General features: G+C 40.2%; 1 protein-coding gene across 1 annotated transcript in view; it reads right to left on the bottom strand.

Moving 5' to 3' along the window:
* RSPRY1 (ring finger and SPRY domain containing 1) overlaps positions 1 to 18070 on the bottom strand; it is a 132211-nt gene that overhangs the window by 67111 nt on the left and 47030 nt on the right. The window contains exon 11 of the mRNA XM_053700252.1: positions 9167 to 9278. Coding sequence (XP_053556227.1) covers positions 9167 to 9278 — 112 coding nt within the window. The remainder of the gene's footprint in view (positions 1 to 9166; positions 9279 to 18070) is intronic.

The raw sequence follows: 18070 nt of genomic DNA, 5'->3' as shown, positions 1-18070 counted from the left end.
ATTACAGGTCTAAGAAAAAGTACCTGAAAATAGTTTTTCTTAAATAAGATACAACCATCTGAAGGAAAATAAATAAATACTATTTGCTATAAGAATAGTAGTATATTTAGCAGGAGTAGAGATAGCCCCATTAACTTGGGGAATCTTTCCTTAAATCTAACTGCCGGCAAAGAATAGAATTTAAAAACCTTAAAGAAGGACTAAAAGAAAATTCTCAGCCTATTCCATTCCATCAGGAACTGGAAAAAAAAACCTCTGAAGAAATCACAGAAGATAAATAAGCAGAATTTAAATGTTAGCTAGTCTTTAAAAGCAAAAGAACTAGTTACTTCAATATCTAAAATAATCAACACCTTTTGAACAAAGAACAAATGTACTCTATTAAAAAATAAAAAAGTAGATTTGTTAGTGTCAATATCTGATGAAGAAAAATTCTGAATGAGAAAAAACACCATCAGAGAAGGATAATTTATTATGTAGTTGGTCATTTGAAACTTCATCAACTAAAAAAGAAGTTTGAAAAAGACCTAAAAATGTTATTAGAAGTCGGGATGTCAGACAAAGCCTTTAAAATAGAATCAGAAAAATATTCTTATAAATTTCTAAGTATATCTTGTACACAAGATGTAAAAAGAATAGCAATATATAAAGCATAAATACTAATGGATTCTGCATGTAAAAGTTTATCATGATAACTTATTACAAACCATAGCTAAAGATAAACATTCATAACATTAAAATAAATGAACTTAGCTTTGGTAGGACTGATATCAGTCAACTGGAATCCCTCAGCATTTCTTGATATAGGAACAGTGTTTGAAATATCTTGCAATATGTAATAGAAAAAAACAACATATAAAGCAAAATTATCAAATTCCTTAAATGACAGTTTCAGGAATGGGAAAAAAAATGCAAAACAAACAAGCCTCTAGTAACCAGAAGCAACAAAAAAATGAGACTTAAATAATGTGAAAAAAAGTGACGCTAAGAATAACGCCCACATTTTTTGGCGCCAAGTATGACGCCCACATTTTTTGGCGCCAAGAATGACGCCCACATTTTTTGGCGCAAAAAACGTCTAACACACATGCGTCAAAAAATGACGCAACCATGAACAAACTTCCGGCGTCAACTATGGCGCCGGAAATGACAAATTTTGCGCCAAAAATGACGCAATAAATTAAAGCATTTTCTGCCCTCGCGAGCCTAACAGCCCGCAAGGAAAAAAAGTCAATTTGAATATTTTTCAGGTAAGAAAAAATATTAATTCATAAGCATTTTCCCAAAAAATGAAACTGACAGTCTGAAAGAAGGAATACTGAATATCCTGAATCATGGCAAATATAAGTTTAAAACATATATTTAGAACTTTACATATAAAGTGCCCAACCATAGTTTAGAGTGTCATAAATAAAATAAGACTTACTTACCCTAAGACACTCATCTACATAAAGTAGATAGCCAAACCAGTACTGAAACGAGAATCAGTAGAGGTAATGGTATATAAGAGTATATCGTCGATCTGAAAAGGGAGGTAGGAGAAGAAATCTCTACGACCGATAACAAAGAACCTATGAAATAGATCTCCTAGAGGAAGACCATTGTATTCAAATAGGCAATACTCTCTTCACATCCCTCTGACATTCACTGCACTCTGAGAGGAAAACCGGGCTTCAGCCTGCTGCGAAGCGCATATCAACGTAGAATCTAGCACAAACTTACTTCACCACCTCCATGGGAGGCAAAGTTTGTAAAACTGAATTGTGGGTGTGGTGAGGGGTGTATTTATAGGCATTTTAAGGTTTGGGAAACTTTGCCCCTCCTGGTAGGAATGTATATCCCATACGTCACTAGCTCATGGACTCTTGCTAATTACATGAAAGAAATACCATTATCGACCACATCCCCCCTATGCCCAGAGGGGGTGACCGGAATAGACCTTTATTGCGAAGAGAGGCAAAATGGACATATCATTTGCAAACACTGGTCCCCAAAGGCCTTAAAGGGACAGTATACACTAATTTTCATATAACTGCATGTAATAGACACTACTATAAAGAACAAGATGCCCAGATACTGATATAAATATCCAGTATAGAACTGTTTAAAGACTTACTTAGAGCTTTCAGTTTAGCTCTGTTGAAAAGGTAGTTGGAAAGCCCATTGCAAGTGGGAAATAAGACACTCCCCCTCCTTTTGCATATAAAAAGACCCTTTACACAAACAGAAGCAAGCTGGAGAAGGTAGCTGACGGTATTCACATAAAACTTTGGGGCTTGGTTAGGAGTCTGAAAATCAGAGCAATGTTATTTAAAAATAAGCAAAACTATACATTTTTTTTTTTTAAATAAAACTTTATGGGCTATATAAATAGATCATCTACAAAACATATATACAAAGAAAGAATGAGTGTATAATGTCCCTTTAGTACCCATTTGGACTGGCAGGCATTTCTTTAAACAGTTCCTTTGATTGTTCTCTGAAGAGATGGTCCGGGGAGCAGTAACAATCACTTATTGAGAGTCCTTTGAGAGATATATATATATATATATATATATATATATATATATATATATATATATATATATATATAGATATATATATAGATATATATATATATTTTTTTTTTTTTTGAGAGTCCAGATCGATTTTTTTTTTTTGAGTTTTAAATAAGCTTTATAAGGAAAAATAAACTGCGATACAGAATGTCATACCATTAAGCAATAATAGAAAAAGTGTACAATTGGTTGCAGGTAGTACAATAGCCAACAGGCGGTTATGCCACAAGCGTGGTCAAGTGATGGGTGGTATGCATTCAATCTGTATAGGTATTCTCATCATACCTTTGATACTTATAAGTAACACAACAAAAGAAAAGTTATATCAACATAATTGAAACAGACGGGTTAAAATAAATTATCTAACAACCTATCATCCATTCCAGCTATTGCATAGGGTTAAGTAAGGGAGGGGAAGAGTGTTAGGGAGGGAGGGGGGGGGAAGGTCCGCCTGGGCTATAGGGAGCTGTAAATTTCTATCTATTTATCCAAAGTAGCTAGTGAGTGGAAGAGAGAGTCCCAGTAGAACTGGATATTATGAAAAACCGACAGGGAGTTGTTTTTATAATATGAGTATTTCTCAATTAAAAGGAGTTCAGATGTGTTGTGTAGCCACTCCTGCACAGTCGGCACATTTGAAGATTTCCACTTACGAGCAATAAGCAGCCTGGGACTATTTAGGCAATATTGGAGGAGTTTCCATCTGAATTTATACCCCTTATCTGGTTTATAACTAAATAGAGCTGCGAGAGGAGATAGGCAGAATTGGTCACCTAGAATAAGTTTCAAGTGCTTTGTTATGTCTTTCCAGAAAGGGAGCAACTTAGGGCAATGCCACCATATATGGGCCATCGTGCCAGGGGACCCACAACCCCTCCCCCACAACCCCTCCAACAAGTCGCGTTAGTATTCGGGTAAATTTGTTTGAGCCTATCTGGGGTGAGGTACCAACGGTACAGGATTTTGTGGTTCATTTCTAAAATCCTAGGGGAGGATGAGGATTTGGAGGATTGATAAAATATATTTTCCCATTGTTCGTTAGAGACAGGGAGGCCAAGGTCCTCTTGCCAGAGGGTAACATAGGATAAGGGGGGCAAATTAAGGGTAGAATCCAATAACTTTTTAGTAATCGATAGGGCACCCCTGGGTACTATCCCCTCATAACAAAACCTCTCGAAACGAGAGAGTTCTCTCAGGAGGTCCCTCTTGTGGGGTGAGGAGCTCAACAAATGAGACAGCTGCACATGTTTTAACCAGTGAGAGAAAACCCCCCCTTTAGTGTCTTTTAATTGGGATCTGTGTTTCAGGGTTCCCTTGTCAGTCAGGCATGTGAATGGAATTGTCTGGTCTATTTCTATTTGGCCTGCTTCCGAAGGTAATATCCCCCCCACTGAGCTCCGCATTTATTGGTACCGGGATCATTGGTGAGACATAAGTAGATATTCCCTTATTTTTAGTCCTAATTGAGTCCCATGTCCGAAAGATGTGCGAGTATGTCAGTGATGTCCTGGCAATTGTGGGTCTGCAGTTGTGTTTGATCCAACAGAGCGGGCCAATGGAGACAGTATCTAGTAAGTGTGAGTCGATAGAGGCCCAGGTCTTTGTGGAGGAGCGGTCATGCCACTCCCATACCCTCTGTAAAACAATTGCTTTGTAATATTGAGAAATAAAAGGGACCCCCATGCCCCCTTCTCCCACTGGCTTAAATAAGACTCTTTTGCTGATGCGGGGCTTAATGCTCCCCTATATGAAAGTGTTTATTGTCGATTGAAGTTGAGTCAGGTATGATTCAGGTAGATGTATTGGGGCTGCTTGGAGGACAAATAGGATCTGAGGGAGGGTGGTTCCCCACCAGGATATTGGTTTGTTTTGCCATGTGTCAAAGTCTTTCCTAATCTTCTTTAGGAGAGGTAGATAATTATGTTTGAATATTTTATCTACAGATGGAGTTAGGTAGATCCCTAGATATTTAATTTTGTCGTGTAGGAGCCTATATTGGCAAAGGGTCTGAAGGGTCTCGAATTCTCCTCTTCGCATGTTAAGGTTAAGGATTTCCGATTTCTGGGTGTTTATTAAGAAGTTTGAGTGCTTGCCAAAGGCCTCAAACTCCTCAAGTAAATGGGGCAGGGATTCAGCTGGCTGGGTGAGTAGGGTGAGGACATCATCCGCGTAGAGGGTGAGTTTATAAGTATTGGTGCCTAATTGTATGCCTGTTATTTTAGGGTTGTTCCTAATGTGGGACGCCAGAACTTCTATAGAGATGGCAAATAAGAGAGGAGACAGGGGGCACCCCTGTCTCGTACCATTTTGTATATTAAAGCAATCTGATAAAGTTCCATTCACTCTAACCTTAGCCGAGGGGAGAGTATATAAGCTAAGGATTCTTTGGATCATGACAGGGCCGAAGCCAAAACCCACAAGACTATGCTTCAGAAAGTTCCAATCCAGCCGGTCGAACGCTTTTTCAGCGTCTGTGGAGATTAAAATAGAGGGGACGTCAGACCGGCTGGACTGTTCAATCAGCTGCAAAACTCTGATGGTATTGTCTCGGGCTTCTCTTTTTGGTATAAAACCTGACTGGTCAGCGTGGATAATTTGTGGGAGTATTTGATTAATTCGAGTGGCGAGGACTTTGGCGTAGATTTTCAGGTCAGAATTCAATAAGGATATTGGCCTATAGTTACTAACTGCTGTAGGGTCTTTACCGGGCTTGGGTATCACAGAGATATGAGCCTCTAAGAAACTCTTGGACCAATGTATGCCTTCATCGATAGATTGGAATAGGAAGTCAGGTGAGGGGTTAGTAGATTACTAAATTGCTTATAATATATGTTGGAAAAGCCATCTGGGCCTGGGCTTTTGTGTGACGACAAGGATTTTATAGCTACCAAAACCTCCTGGGGTGAAATGGGATTATCTAGAGTCTCGGCTATTTCTTTGGGAATATTTGGGAGTTTAGCAGCAGAGATATATTGTTCAGTTGCTAAAGGGGTATTCGCTAATTGTGGAGGGGGAAGGTTGTAGAGATTACTGTAATACTTCTGAAAGTTCTCAGCAATCGACATACTGCTTACCGCCTGGTTCCCTGACTCATCCAGTATTTTATGAATGTACGAATTAAGTTTACGTTCCCTGAGGGTTTTAGCAAGTGAGGGGCCTATTTTATTTGATCTGGCTAAGTGTAGTTTCTTAAGAAAGAGAGCTCTAGTCTGAGCTTCTGCATAGAGCAGCTGATTCAGTTCGTTTCTGTGCTGTCTAAGTTGTGTGGAAAGAGAGGCGTCCCAGGGGGTTACCTGGTGCTGCCTCTCCAATGCGCATATAGCCTGTAGAATACAGATCGATTTTTTTAATATGTATTGTTTAATTATTTTGCATGCTTACAACATAGATATTGGTGCTAGTTTAGATTAATTTATAGATAGTGGTTAGAGCAGTAATGTGTCTGCTTTCTGTTTATCTGTATTGTTTTCTTTATTCTTGTTCTCTGGGTGTGCAGTGTAATATCCAGACTATTCTCCCTCTTATATGGGTTTGTAGTTGCTATGACAACCGTTATGTGAGGCTGGTTTGGAGTAACTGCATGCACACAGAACACATTGTGTTCGCCCTGTTTTAATATAATTCTTCTGCATTGTATGGTTCAGCTCATGCCGTATTTAGGTAGCCGCTTATATGTCTATATGTTTAGATGTTAGCACGGTGCATAGATGTTTGCTACTTACTATAGGCTTCTACGTTATTATATAATGTGTTTGCAGATATTCTGGTGTCTATTCGGCTTTCTTTAGATTCCCATATATTGTACATACGGTGATTAGGGAGTTTGTTCTCCCCTCCGCTTGCCTGTCAGTAGTGTTGTTACTGTGGTTACCATGGCAACCTCGGGAGGTCCGTGCAATGTATGTGAATTAAGAATCATTCTTTTTTGCCTACTTATCTGTTGCTTAAAGGGACAGTCTACACCAGAATTTTTATTGTTTTAAAAGATAGATAATCCCTTTATTACCCATTCTCCAGTTCTGCATAACCAACACAGTCATAATATTATACTTTTAACCTCTGTGATTATCTTGTATCTAAGCCTCTGCAAACTGCCCCTTTATTTCAGTTCTTTTGACAGACTTGCAGTTTAGCCAATCAGTGCCTGCTCCCAGATAACTTTGCGTGCACGAGAGCACAGTGTTATCTGTATGAAATATGTGAACTAACACCCTCTAGTGGTGAAAAACTGTTAAAATGCATTCTGAAAAAAGGTGGCCTTCAAGGTCTAAGAAAGTGTGTGTGTGTATGTATATATATATATATATATATATATATATATATATATATATATTAGAGCTGCGCATCTTCACTTGTCTCACGATTCGATTCGATTACGATTATCATCGTAACGATTCGATACGATTCGATTCTACGATGCATCGCGATGCATCACGATTACTGCCTATGATTTTCATGATCTTGTTCTATTCCATATTTAATATATATATATATATATATATATATATATATATATATATATATATATATATATACACACACACTTATATATATATATATATATATATATATATATATATATACACATACACACATTTATTTATATATATATAGAGAGAGAGAGAGATCTATACATACACACACTATATATATATATATATATATATATATATATTATATATATATATATATATAGTGTGTGTGTGTATATATAATAATCTTTTAAACAACTGTGTAAGATGGAAGAGCACTTATAAACATAATGCTACAATATGCACAGATATGTATGTGTAGATTTATTTTACAAAGGAAAACCAGCAGCAGTGTACTCACTCAAACATTCTCACGGAGTACATGCAGACATCTGAAACCTGACCCAGAGAGCATTACCAATAGACCTCCTCTCACATGTTCCGGTCAGGAATTTTTATGACACCTATCCTAAAGAGCCGACAGCAGCCTCATGTAAACAGTGAATCTTTTCTTGTATTATAGATTCACTGTTTACTGTTGCGGTCTCTGCTGCATGTTTCCTCTCTGTCAGACCCCTAGCCCAAAGGAGCATTTGAGGGTTGCTGTAAAACTTTTGACTTGCTGTATCTAATAGCAACCCTCAAATGCTCCTTTGGGCTAGGGGTCTGACAGAGAGGAAACATGCAGCAGAGACCGCAACAGTAAACAGTGAATCTATAATACAAGAAAAGATTCACTGTTTACATGAGGCTGCTGTCGGCTCTTTAGGATAGGTGTCATAAAAATTCCTGACCGGAACATGTGAGAGGAGGTCTATTGGTAATGCTCTCTGGGTCAGGTATCTGCGCAGTGTGCACAGGAAGTCCTGATGTGGTGTAGCTGGGGGCTGTAACCAGATTAATCCTGACACAAATGCTGTCGGCTCGTCTGCTATGTGAGAGAGGCGGGGTCACGTGACGTTGCGCGATGATGTCACCCCTGAATCGATTCTGATCTGCACTGCATCGATGCAGCATCGTTAACAGGCTGCATCGCGATGCATCGCAGAATCGATTATTTTAGGCACCCCTAATATATATATATATATATATATATATATATATATATATATATATATATATATATATATATATATATATATATATATATATATATAAAACCTTCCCAAAAGTAAAAGCAGTATACCTCAGTAGACATCAGGAAAATCCCTACTGATAGACAGAAGACTCCACAAGAGCACCACATTTCACACTCCATATGATAACACCATTAAAGGGCCATAATACCCAAATATTTAAACACTTGAAAGTGATGCAGCATAGCTGTAAAAAGCTGACTAGAAAATATCTCCTGAACATCTCTATGTAAAAAAGAAAGATATTTTACCTCAAAAGTTCCTCAGTAGCCACCTCCCATTGTAAAGGATTTCTAAGCAGCATTTTAGTGTGCCTGTCCTAGGACAGCTGAAAGGATGAGCCTCGTGCACTCTCATATTATTTCACCAATCAGGTAAAGGAAGCTTACTATGAAATCTCATGAGAGTTAAGTCAAATCTCATGAGATCACAGTAAGAGTTCATGACCTCAGCATTGCTGATGCTGATTGGCTGCTGTTCATTTCTTCATTGTTTTTTTTTTTTTTTTTTACCTGCAGCTGGGAGCAGGTGAAGTATAACTTTTTACACAGAACTTACTCTGCTGAGCTGAGTAGATTGTGAGGTAAAATATCTTCCTTTTTTACATAGTGATGCTCAGGTGATATTTTCCTGTCAGCTTTTTACAGTTATACTGCATCAGTTTCAAGTGATTTAGCATATGAGTATTATGTCCCTTTAAGTAACAGAGAATATAGAATAATGCGCCAGTCCAAAAAAGCACAAAGTTCTGAAAAGGCACCAGCAACTCCCAAAACAAACAAACAAACCATGGCATTGTGACAGAAAAACTATAGAGAACATCTCAGTGCTGCCCACTCTATACATGGCTAGACATAAGAATGAGGGGTCTGGTAAAGAGAGAGTGGCTTTAAAGGTTGTAATGAGAAGTCTGGTTCTGTCAATTCCTCTTTTAAGGGCTAAGGATATTTCTGGTGTGTATTGTTGTGGGGAAACCCAGCTATATTGAATATTCTCTTACCTTCTTTCCAGCATGGGTGTTGATGAGCTTTACTTTTGGCATTGTACCAAATCAGCTGCCTGCAGCCATCATAAGCACAGGAAAACTCATCATCTCCAATACCGTATCCTTCCTAAATAATACAAATCATACAGGAATATCAAAACCAAATGTTATTAATACAAAATTCCTAATTGCAATACAGGTCTATACTATATCCCTTTAAGTGTCTGCAATGCCTTTTAAACCTGTGATGCAGGTTCAGATAAGGCAGAGCCCACACAGGTTTACATCCCTTAGAAGTTGATAAATTGAGTAACATTATTTAGCTGATAATTATGCATACTTCTATGCATTTTAAATCAAAAAAGTATTTTTTTCAATATAGTCACAACAAATCTTCTTTTAAAAGCTATTATTGCTTATGTAATAAGGATTGTACTTATGTACAGTTATTTATGTTTCTGAATCATCTACAAGGTAACATTTATGAGTAACCCAACCCATTGTTTTTTATTGATCAATATATTTTGGATTGCTGTAAATATTTGTTTTTCATTTATGTAATTTTTTTTTTTAATTGAGGAAATATATAACATTTATACATATGCATTGTATTGACAAGTGTCAATTTACATAGATTTGGTATTAACCCCTTAAGGACCAGCATTGCACTCTGTACGCCGCTAGTCGTTATGCCCTTAAGGACCAGCAATGTATATCGCTGCAGTCCTGGGCTTCTCTCTGCCGCAATCTCGTTATTTTTAGCGAGATCGCACTATTTCTGCATGCCCCATGAGTGGGGCACTGCAGAAATAGGTTTGCAGAGTTACCGGTGCAGAGAGGGCCCTCTCTGCATCGGACAGCAGTGGTGCCGATCGTTAGTGGGTGAGAGCCATTTCTGGAAGCTCCATCGCCGGTGCACGTTCCTGATCGGTCACGTATCAGACGTGAGCGTGCAAGGAGGCGGGCTCAGGAGTGTGCGGTAGGAATCAATTACCGACGGAGGGAGAGGGAATAAATGTTTGGAGGGAGAGGGAAAAAAATGTTTGGAACGGGATCTGGGAGGGTATTGAGGGTGAAAAGCTACATTACAGAAAATTAACTTTTTATATATTTTTTTTAAGAAAAAGGCAAATTTGTTTGTAAACTGGGTGCTGGCAGACAGCTGCCAGTACCTAAGATGGTGGCCAATAGGTCAAGGGGGGAGGCTTAGAGAGCTGTTGGGGGGGGGGGGGGGGGGGGGTCCTACACTTTATATAAAATATATTAAAAAACAAACCAAAAAAAACCCACACACCTTTATTTTTATTCTGGCCGATTTTCTGCCAGTACTTAAGATGGCGGGGACAATTGTGAGATGGGGGAGGGAAGAGAGCTTTTTGAGGGGGGTCAGGGAGGGTGCCGAGGGTGGGATGTGTCAGGTGGGAGGCTGATCTCTACACTAAAGCTAAAATTAACCCTACAAGCTACCTAATTAACCCCTTAACTGCTGGGTATAATACAAGTGTGGTGCGCAGCAGCATTTAGCGGCCTTCTAAATACCAAAAAGCAATGCCAAAGCCATATATGTCTTATTTCTGAACAAAGGGGATCCCAGGGAAGAATTTACAACCATTTGTGCCATAATTGCACAAGCTGTTTGTAAATAATTTCAGTGAAAAACCTAAAGTTAGTAAAAAAAGTTAACAACTTTTTTTATTTGATCGCATTTGGCGGTAAAATGGTGGCATGAAAAATACCAAAATGGGCCTAGATCAATACTTTGCTTTGTCTACTAAAAAAATAAATACATACACACACATATATATATATATATATATATATATATATATATATATACACATATACATATACATATACACATACACACACACGTCAAGGGATGTTCAGGGATTCCTGTACAAAAAATGAGTAAGAGGAAAATTACAGCTAAACACAAACACTGCAAAAAATATAAAAATAGCCCTAGTCCTTAAGTGTAAGAAACTAAAAAATGGTCTGGTCCTAAGGGGTTAATGTCCTAACCATTGTTGACCTTTCCGTGTTGTCTCAAACATGTGCAATGTCAGTCCATGCAAAGTTATTCATCATGTTTAAGTTACCATTTCCGTTGTTATCCATTTTACAAATGGTTATGTTATACTGAATGGTCATTATATAAAAATTAAGCTTAAACCATGTTCAACATGAGACTCTATAACCAAATGAAAATCAAAAACAAAACAAAAAAAATGTATGCTTACCTTATAAATTTCTCTCTTTCTGGATATGGTGAGTCCACGGCATCTTCTTCAATTACTGTTGGGACTATCACTCCTGGCCAGTAAGAGGAGGTAAAGAGCACCACAGCAAAGCTGTTAAGTATCCCTTCCCTTCCCACAACCCCCAGTCATTCGACCAAAGGTAAATAGAGAAAAGAAGCAACACAAGGTGTAGAGGTGCCTGAATTCTCAGTGAAAAAAATAACTGTCTTAAAATAAAGGGAGTGCCGTGGAGTCACCATATACGGAAAGAAAGACATTTATCAGGCAAGTATACATTTTGTTTTCTTTCCTAAGATATGGAGAGTCTACGGCATCTTCAATAACTGTTGGGTTCAATACCCAAGCTGGAGTACACAGATGATTAGGGAGGGACAAGACAGGTAACCTAAACAGAAGGCACCACTTCTTGAAGATCCTTTCTCCTAAAAGAAGCCTCATCCGAGGCAAAAATACTACCCCATAATTTTGAAAAATTCTGAAAAAATATGCAGAAAGGACCAAGTTGCAGACTTGCAAATCTGTTCCACAGAAGATTCATTGTCGAAAGCCCAAGAAGCAGAAACAGGCCTAGTGGAATGAGCTGTAATTCTCTTAGGAGGCTGCAGTCCAGCAGTCTCATAAGCTAAACGAATTATACTTCCAACCAAAGAGAAAGAGAAGACTAGCTTTCTGACCTTTACGTTTCCCAAAGAAAAACAGAAGACTGGCGAAAATCCTTAGTGGTCTGTAGCTAGAAAATAAGAGCACGCACAACCCCGATGTTGTGCCACAAACGTTCCTTATGATAAGAAGGATTAGGACATAGAGAAGGAACAACAATTTCCTAACTTAGTATTAAAAAAACGCCTTATTAGCAAGAACGATAAGCTAAGGTGAATCCCACTGCAAGCTGAGAGTTCCGAGACTCTCCTAGCAGAAGAGATGGCAAAAAAAAGATACCTTCCAAGATATATATCTATGGAATGTAAAAGGCTCAAACAGAACCTGCTGCAAAACTTTAAGAACAAGGTTAAAGGGACAGTCAACACCCAAAATAAACTTGCTGTAATAATTTACTTGCCACATGAATATGCCACACATTTTTAAAGTAAATTCGAGCCGTTTTGAAAAAAAAACATGGCTCCATAACTCCTCCTCCCATCGTCTTCTTCCCCAGAGCTCGTTTCAAATTTTTTTTTTTTAAACAAGCTTTATTGAAAACAAAAATTGTGCATACAGTAAAAGACATATCATTACACACATCCTTTGCTTGCGTTTTAACAATTGTGTTCTACTATATATTATTTAAGGATATATCTGAGTATAATCTGTAACTCCATGCATGCATAGTATTTTAAATATCTTTGCTTACCAAGTCTGCTATATTTTTTTTTCCTTTTTTTTTTTATACTCTCCTCCTTTCACAGTTTCCTAACTTATCTACCTAAAATAACTACAAAAAAAAAAAAAAAAAAAAAAAAAAAAAAAAAGGGGGGGGGGGGAGGGTTCATGTGTGTTGGAGGGATAGGGGAGGGAAGGGGAAGGAAGGTTGGGAAGTGTGTTTTGAATTTGCTTTTGCTAGATCTATTTTGCTCAGAGACCAGTGCCTCTCCACGTGGCCAGCATCATTTCGTGTATCTCTATTTGTTTGACTTTAAAGTAGTGGAATCTCTCTAATATGAGTAGCTCATCTACTGTGTGACTCCACTCCTCAAGTGACGGGACAATTCCCGACTTCCATTTCCTCGGTATTAATTTTTTAGCTCCTGTGAGCATTATAAGCATCAGAGCTCGCGTATGTTGTGTTTTTACTTCTGGTAAATTAAACAGAAGGGTCGCCTCAGGCGTGACTCGTTTCAAATTTTATCGTGCCCGCCAAACTTTATGACGAGCGTTTAACCAAACGCATACGCATAGTGTCTTTTTCCTTTCACTACAGAAAGAGGTGGGGGGGATCTTATTTAGTGCTGCACGGAAGCTCACAGAGAAACACAGCAGCTCCCACTACCCCATCCCGGATGTTCCCACTTCCCTGGGCCACTTCTAAGCAGCGCACGTCAGCCAGCTCAGACACAGCCCGCCTCCCCGCTCTGTGAGAGGGGTGAACACCCAGCACCTGGCCGCTTGCCCCCACAACCTCCCTTCTCTATGAGGTGGGGATCTTATTTAGTGCTGCACTCCAGAATCCGAGACACCTTCCTCATCGCTAGGAAGCTCCTCGTACCCCCCTGATGGTTGATGTAAGCCACTGAGGTAATGTTGTCGATCTGGAATATGATGCAACAATCAGACCCCAGAGAAGGCCATGTCTACAGAGCATTGTAAATCGCTCTTAGTTCTAGGATGTTGATCGGAAGGAGAGACTCCTCCCTGGACCACCTTCCTTGTGCCATCCTGGCACCTTAAACAGCTCGAGGCTACCGGATGCACGGACTTAAATAATCATTTGCAGGCCACAGTTAACCAATCACATGGATTACAGGGAAGACGCCCTATTAACATCCAATGGTTGCGCTTAGGGGACAACGCCTACTAATCTGATTGTGCTGTGTGGCTGAAAAATGCAAATGATATGCCGCGCATGCTCAATGATCCACAGCTAGCGTGTAGAGAGTTATTCCTTGTAATAACACTGCTAGGTTAGAAATAAGTATTTACACATTAAACGGACGATGTCTTATCCAATAGGAGGATCTTACATTTATAAGAAGTGGATACCATAAACTTAAAACTTAAAGGTTTCTATTTGATAGGTTCCAATGGATCGATTCCCTATATAGCGATACTTACTAGAGTAGAAAAGTTCCTTGGTTTCATAGTAATCGATTCAGTAATAGTTATAATGATGCTCTAAATAGAAGAATTGTAACCTATACTTTTAAATGATCATATCATAACCCTAAATTGCATTAACACTGCGTTACCTGTACATGTTTAAGCGTATTACGTGTGATTTCATAGGTATACATAATAATAGTGAGGTGTAAGTTGATAACTTACTTTACTAACTACTTGATATTTATATCAAAACCCTTAATCACAATAGCACGGCGTTACTTGTACAGTGTCAAGCGTATTGCAGGTTAATATATGGACATACAAAATAATAGTGCTGTCAAAGTCTTTAGACCTTTTTACTTTTCTACTCTAGTAAGTATCGCCATATAGGGAATCGATCCATTGGAACCTATCAAATAGAAACCTTTAAGTTTTAAGTTTATGGTATCCACTTCTTATAAATGTAAGATCCTCCTATTGGATAAGGCATCGTCCGTTTAATGTGTAAATACTTATTTCTAACCTAGCAGTGTTATTACAAGGAATAACTCTCTACACGCTAGCTGTGGATCATTGAGCATGCGCGGCACATCATTTGCATTTTTCAGCCACACAGCACAATCGGATTAGTAGTTGTTGTCCCCTAAGCGCAACCATTGGATGTTAATAGGGCGTCTTCAATGTAATCCATGTGATTGGTTAACTGTGGCCTGCAAATGATTATTTAAGTCCGTGCATCCGGTAGCCTCGGGTTTTACTAAATGTCAGTGTAAAGTATAGCATTGAGAAAGGCTAGGTCATAGCCGAAACGAGTTTGCTCTATATAATTGTATTCTTGCCGCTCAGTGACTTCAGCCACCTGATGCCGATGTTTCCTGCTATCGGCCAGGAAACAGAGAAGTGACTGTTGGCTTGTTTTTAGTTTAATTGCTGTTTGGTAGTGGGTTGTGGTTAACGGTAGGGGTATTTACCCCATGTCTTTTAATATAATTAATTAAAGTATAGTTTTTTAACTAACTCCATATCCATTTAAGTAAGTATGAGTGCTATAACAGCCCCTATCTTTCCCTTCTTTTTCTATGAATATCAATTGGTATAAAGGGGTAGCACCGGAATCTACGGATTCTTTATCTTACTCTACACTAGTGTAGTGCCAGTTTATATATCCTTCTATATACCTTAAACAGCTCCCCATCCTGCCAGACTGGCGTCCGTGGTCACAATCTGACAGGACGGTCGCAAGAAGGATGTCCCCATGGAAAGTTGCTCCGGACAAATCCAACAAGAGAGGGAGTTCTGAGTCCGAGAATGAATATCAGCTGTGATAGATTTGAATGATCGCCGTTCCACTGTCTCCACATGCAAAATTGAAGAGGTCTGAGATGGAACCTGGCGAATGGGATGACATCTATGCTTGACACCATGAGACCTCCATACATTGAGCCAACGACAGACTTGAGGAGGACAAGACAGGTGGACGCAATCTTGAGAAATATCTTCATGGACAGAGTCTATTATCATGCCCAGGAACTCCACCCTGTTGCTGGGAACTCTTTCCTGAGCTGATCTACCAACCGTGAGATTGGAGCAGAAAAAGAAGAGCCCTCGAATGATTCTCTGCGAGGCCGAGCGTTGGCGCCTGAACTAGTATGTCGTCCAGGTAAGGTGCCACCGGATCTGGCCACTGCAAGCAGCGCCCCCAGAACCTTTGTGAAGACTCTCGGGGCCGTCGCCAGACCAAAAGGAAGAGCCACAAACTTGAAGTGCTGGTCCAGAAATGCAAATCTTAAGAACCTGAAGTGGTCCCTGTGGATTGGCACAAGAAGGTAGGCGTCCTTCAAGTCTATAGTCATGAACTAGGGGCACAATAGATCCGTTAGTTTCCATTTTGAACAATGGAACACTCAGAAACTTGTTTAAACACTTTAGGTCCAGAATCGGGCAGAATGTGCCCTCCTTCTATGGAACAACAAAAAGGTTGAAATACTACCCCAGACCCCTTTCTGCTAGGGGTACTGGTACGATAACCCCGAGAGGCGAGATCTCTCACACACTCTAGAAAGGCCTATCTTCTCTGGTCTTGAAGACAGGTTTGACACGAGGAATCTGCCCTCGGGCGGATGGGATCTGAACCCTATCCTGTAACCTTGGGAGACCACATCTAGAACCCAAGGGTCCTGAACGTCCTGCAACCATGAGTCTGAGAACAGAGATAATCTGCCCCTTATGTGATCCGGAGGCCAGTCGGGGGCCGCTCCTACATGCCGATTCTCGGCGGGCTTCTTGCTCTGCTTAGACTTGTACCAAGATTGAGCCGGCCTCCAAGATCACTTTGACTGGTCCGCTTTCGTGGCGGGTTGCGGACGCTGGGCCTTGTCCGCACGAAAGGGAGGGAAAAGTAGATCCTTTAGGCTTTGCCTTCTTATCCTGCAGTAGGAAAGCTCCCTTGCCTCCCGTAACCGTGGATAAAATCAATTCCAATCCTGGACCGAACAGGATCTTTCCTTGAAAAGGCAGGGACAACAGTTTTGCCTTAGAGGTAATTTCCGCAGACCAAGATTTTAGCCACAGAGCCCTGCACGCTAAAACAGAAAAACCTGACACCTTAGAATTCAGGTGAATAATTTGCATATTGGCATCACAGATGAAAGAATTGGCGATCTTCAGCACCTTAATCTTCTCCTGTATCGTCGATGGAAGACTCCCCCTCGACCATTTCACACAGGGATTCAAACCAATATGTCGCAGCTCCAGCGACCTCCGCAACGGCCGCTGCTGGCTGAAAAAAAAAACCCTGTGTGCTGAAACATCTTTCTTAACAGGTTTTCCAGATTGTTATCCATGGGCTCCTAAAACGACTAACTATCCTCGAGGGGAATGGTCGTCCGCTTTGTGAGCATAGAGATAGCCCCATCCACCTTAGGGATGGTCCCCCAGAGCTCAAGGTGAGATTCCGGAACGGGGAACAGTTTTTTAAAAGGATGTGGAAAAGGAAGAAGGGGAAAAGGAAGAACCTAATCGCTCCCATTCATTCTTAATAATATTAGCCATCTTAACGGGAACCAGGAAAGACTGAGGTACTACTCTGTCATCGTATACCTTGTCAAACTTAGGAATCGCAGGTTCCTCCGGTATCTTTGGTTCCGGGAACCTCCAGAGTAGCCAGCACCTGCCGTTGCAGAAAGTGCAAATTCTCCATCCTAAACCTATAACCAGGCTTCTCCGCCGCCGGAGGTTTAGATGACACGGACTCCGACCCAGAAGGGGCCTCCTCCGAAGAGTCGGATTGGGCCTCGTCATCGTATAGAACCTCTGGATTTTTCATCGGCGAGGAAAAACCCTGGGCCGGGCCGCTATGATAAACCCTACGCTTAAGGTGGTAAGGCATGGATCACTTTCGAAACCGCCGATTTCAGTTGGTCCGACGGCCAACAAATTTCTCCCGAAGGAGTAACGGTTGGACCCCGGGGCGCTGCATGTGCAATCGGAGATGAATGTAGGGAACGCACCTCTCGGGACGAAGAACCCTCAGAGGTGGACGGCTCAGTAGTACTAGACATCTGTTTACTTTTAGATGAAACTTTATCAAGGCATGTGGAACATAGTTCTGCAGGCTGATCTACCAGAACCTCCCTCACAATAAACACAGGAATAAGACTTTATTAAGGAAGGAGAGCCTTCCAAACGCGTCAGTCGTAAATCGCTTGCGCATTTGGTTAGACTAACTTTATTTATTAAAAAGGCACCTTTATACCACCAATGACCGGGGCACTCACCACCTCCTAGGACCCGGCTACAGAAACCGCTACTTCTCCTGCGCCACAGATCAACAGAAAGGATAGCCACAACAAGTTACATGGAATGCCTGGCAGGACCGCCCCTGCACTAGGGAAAAATGATC

The sequence above is a fragment of the Bombina bombina genome, chromosome 1 (assembly GCF_027579735.1).
Source record: "Bombina bombina isolate aBomBom1 chromosome 1, aBomBom1.pri, whole genome shotgun sequence".
NCBI classification, from domain to species: domain Eukaryota; kingdom Metazoa; phylum Chordata; class Amphibia; order Anura; family Bombinatoridae; genus Bombina; species Bombina bombina.
The sequence above is the reverse complement of the archived record's forward strand: the minus strand, read 5'-3'. Positions and strand labels throughout refer to the sequence as shown.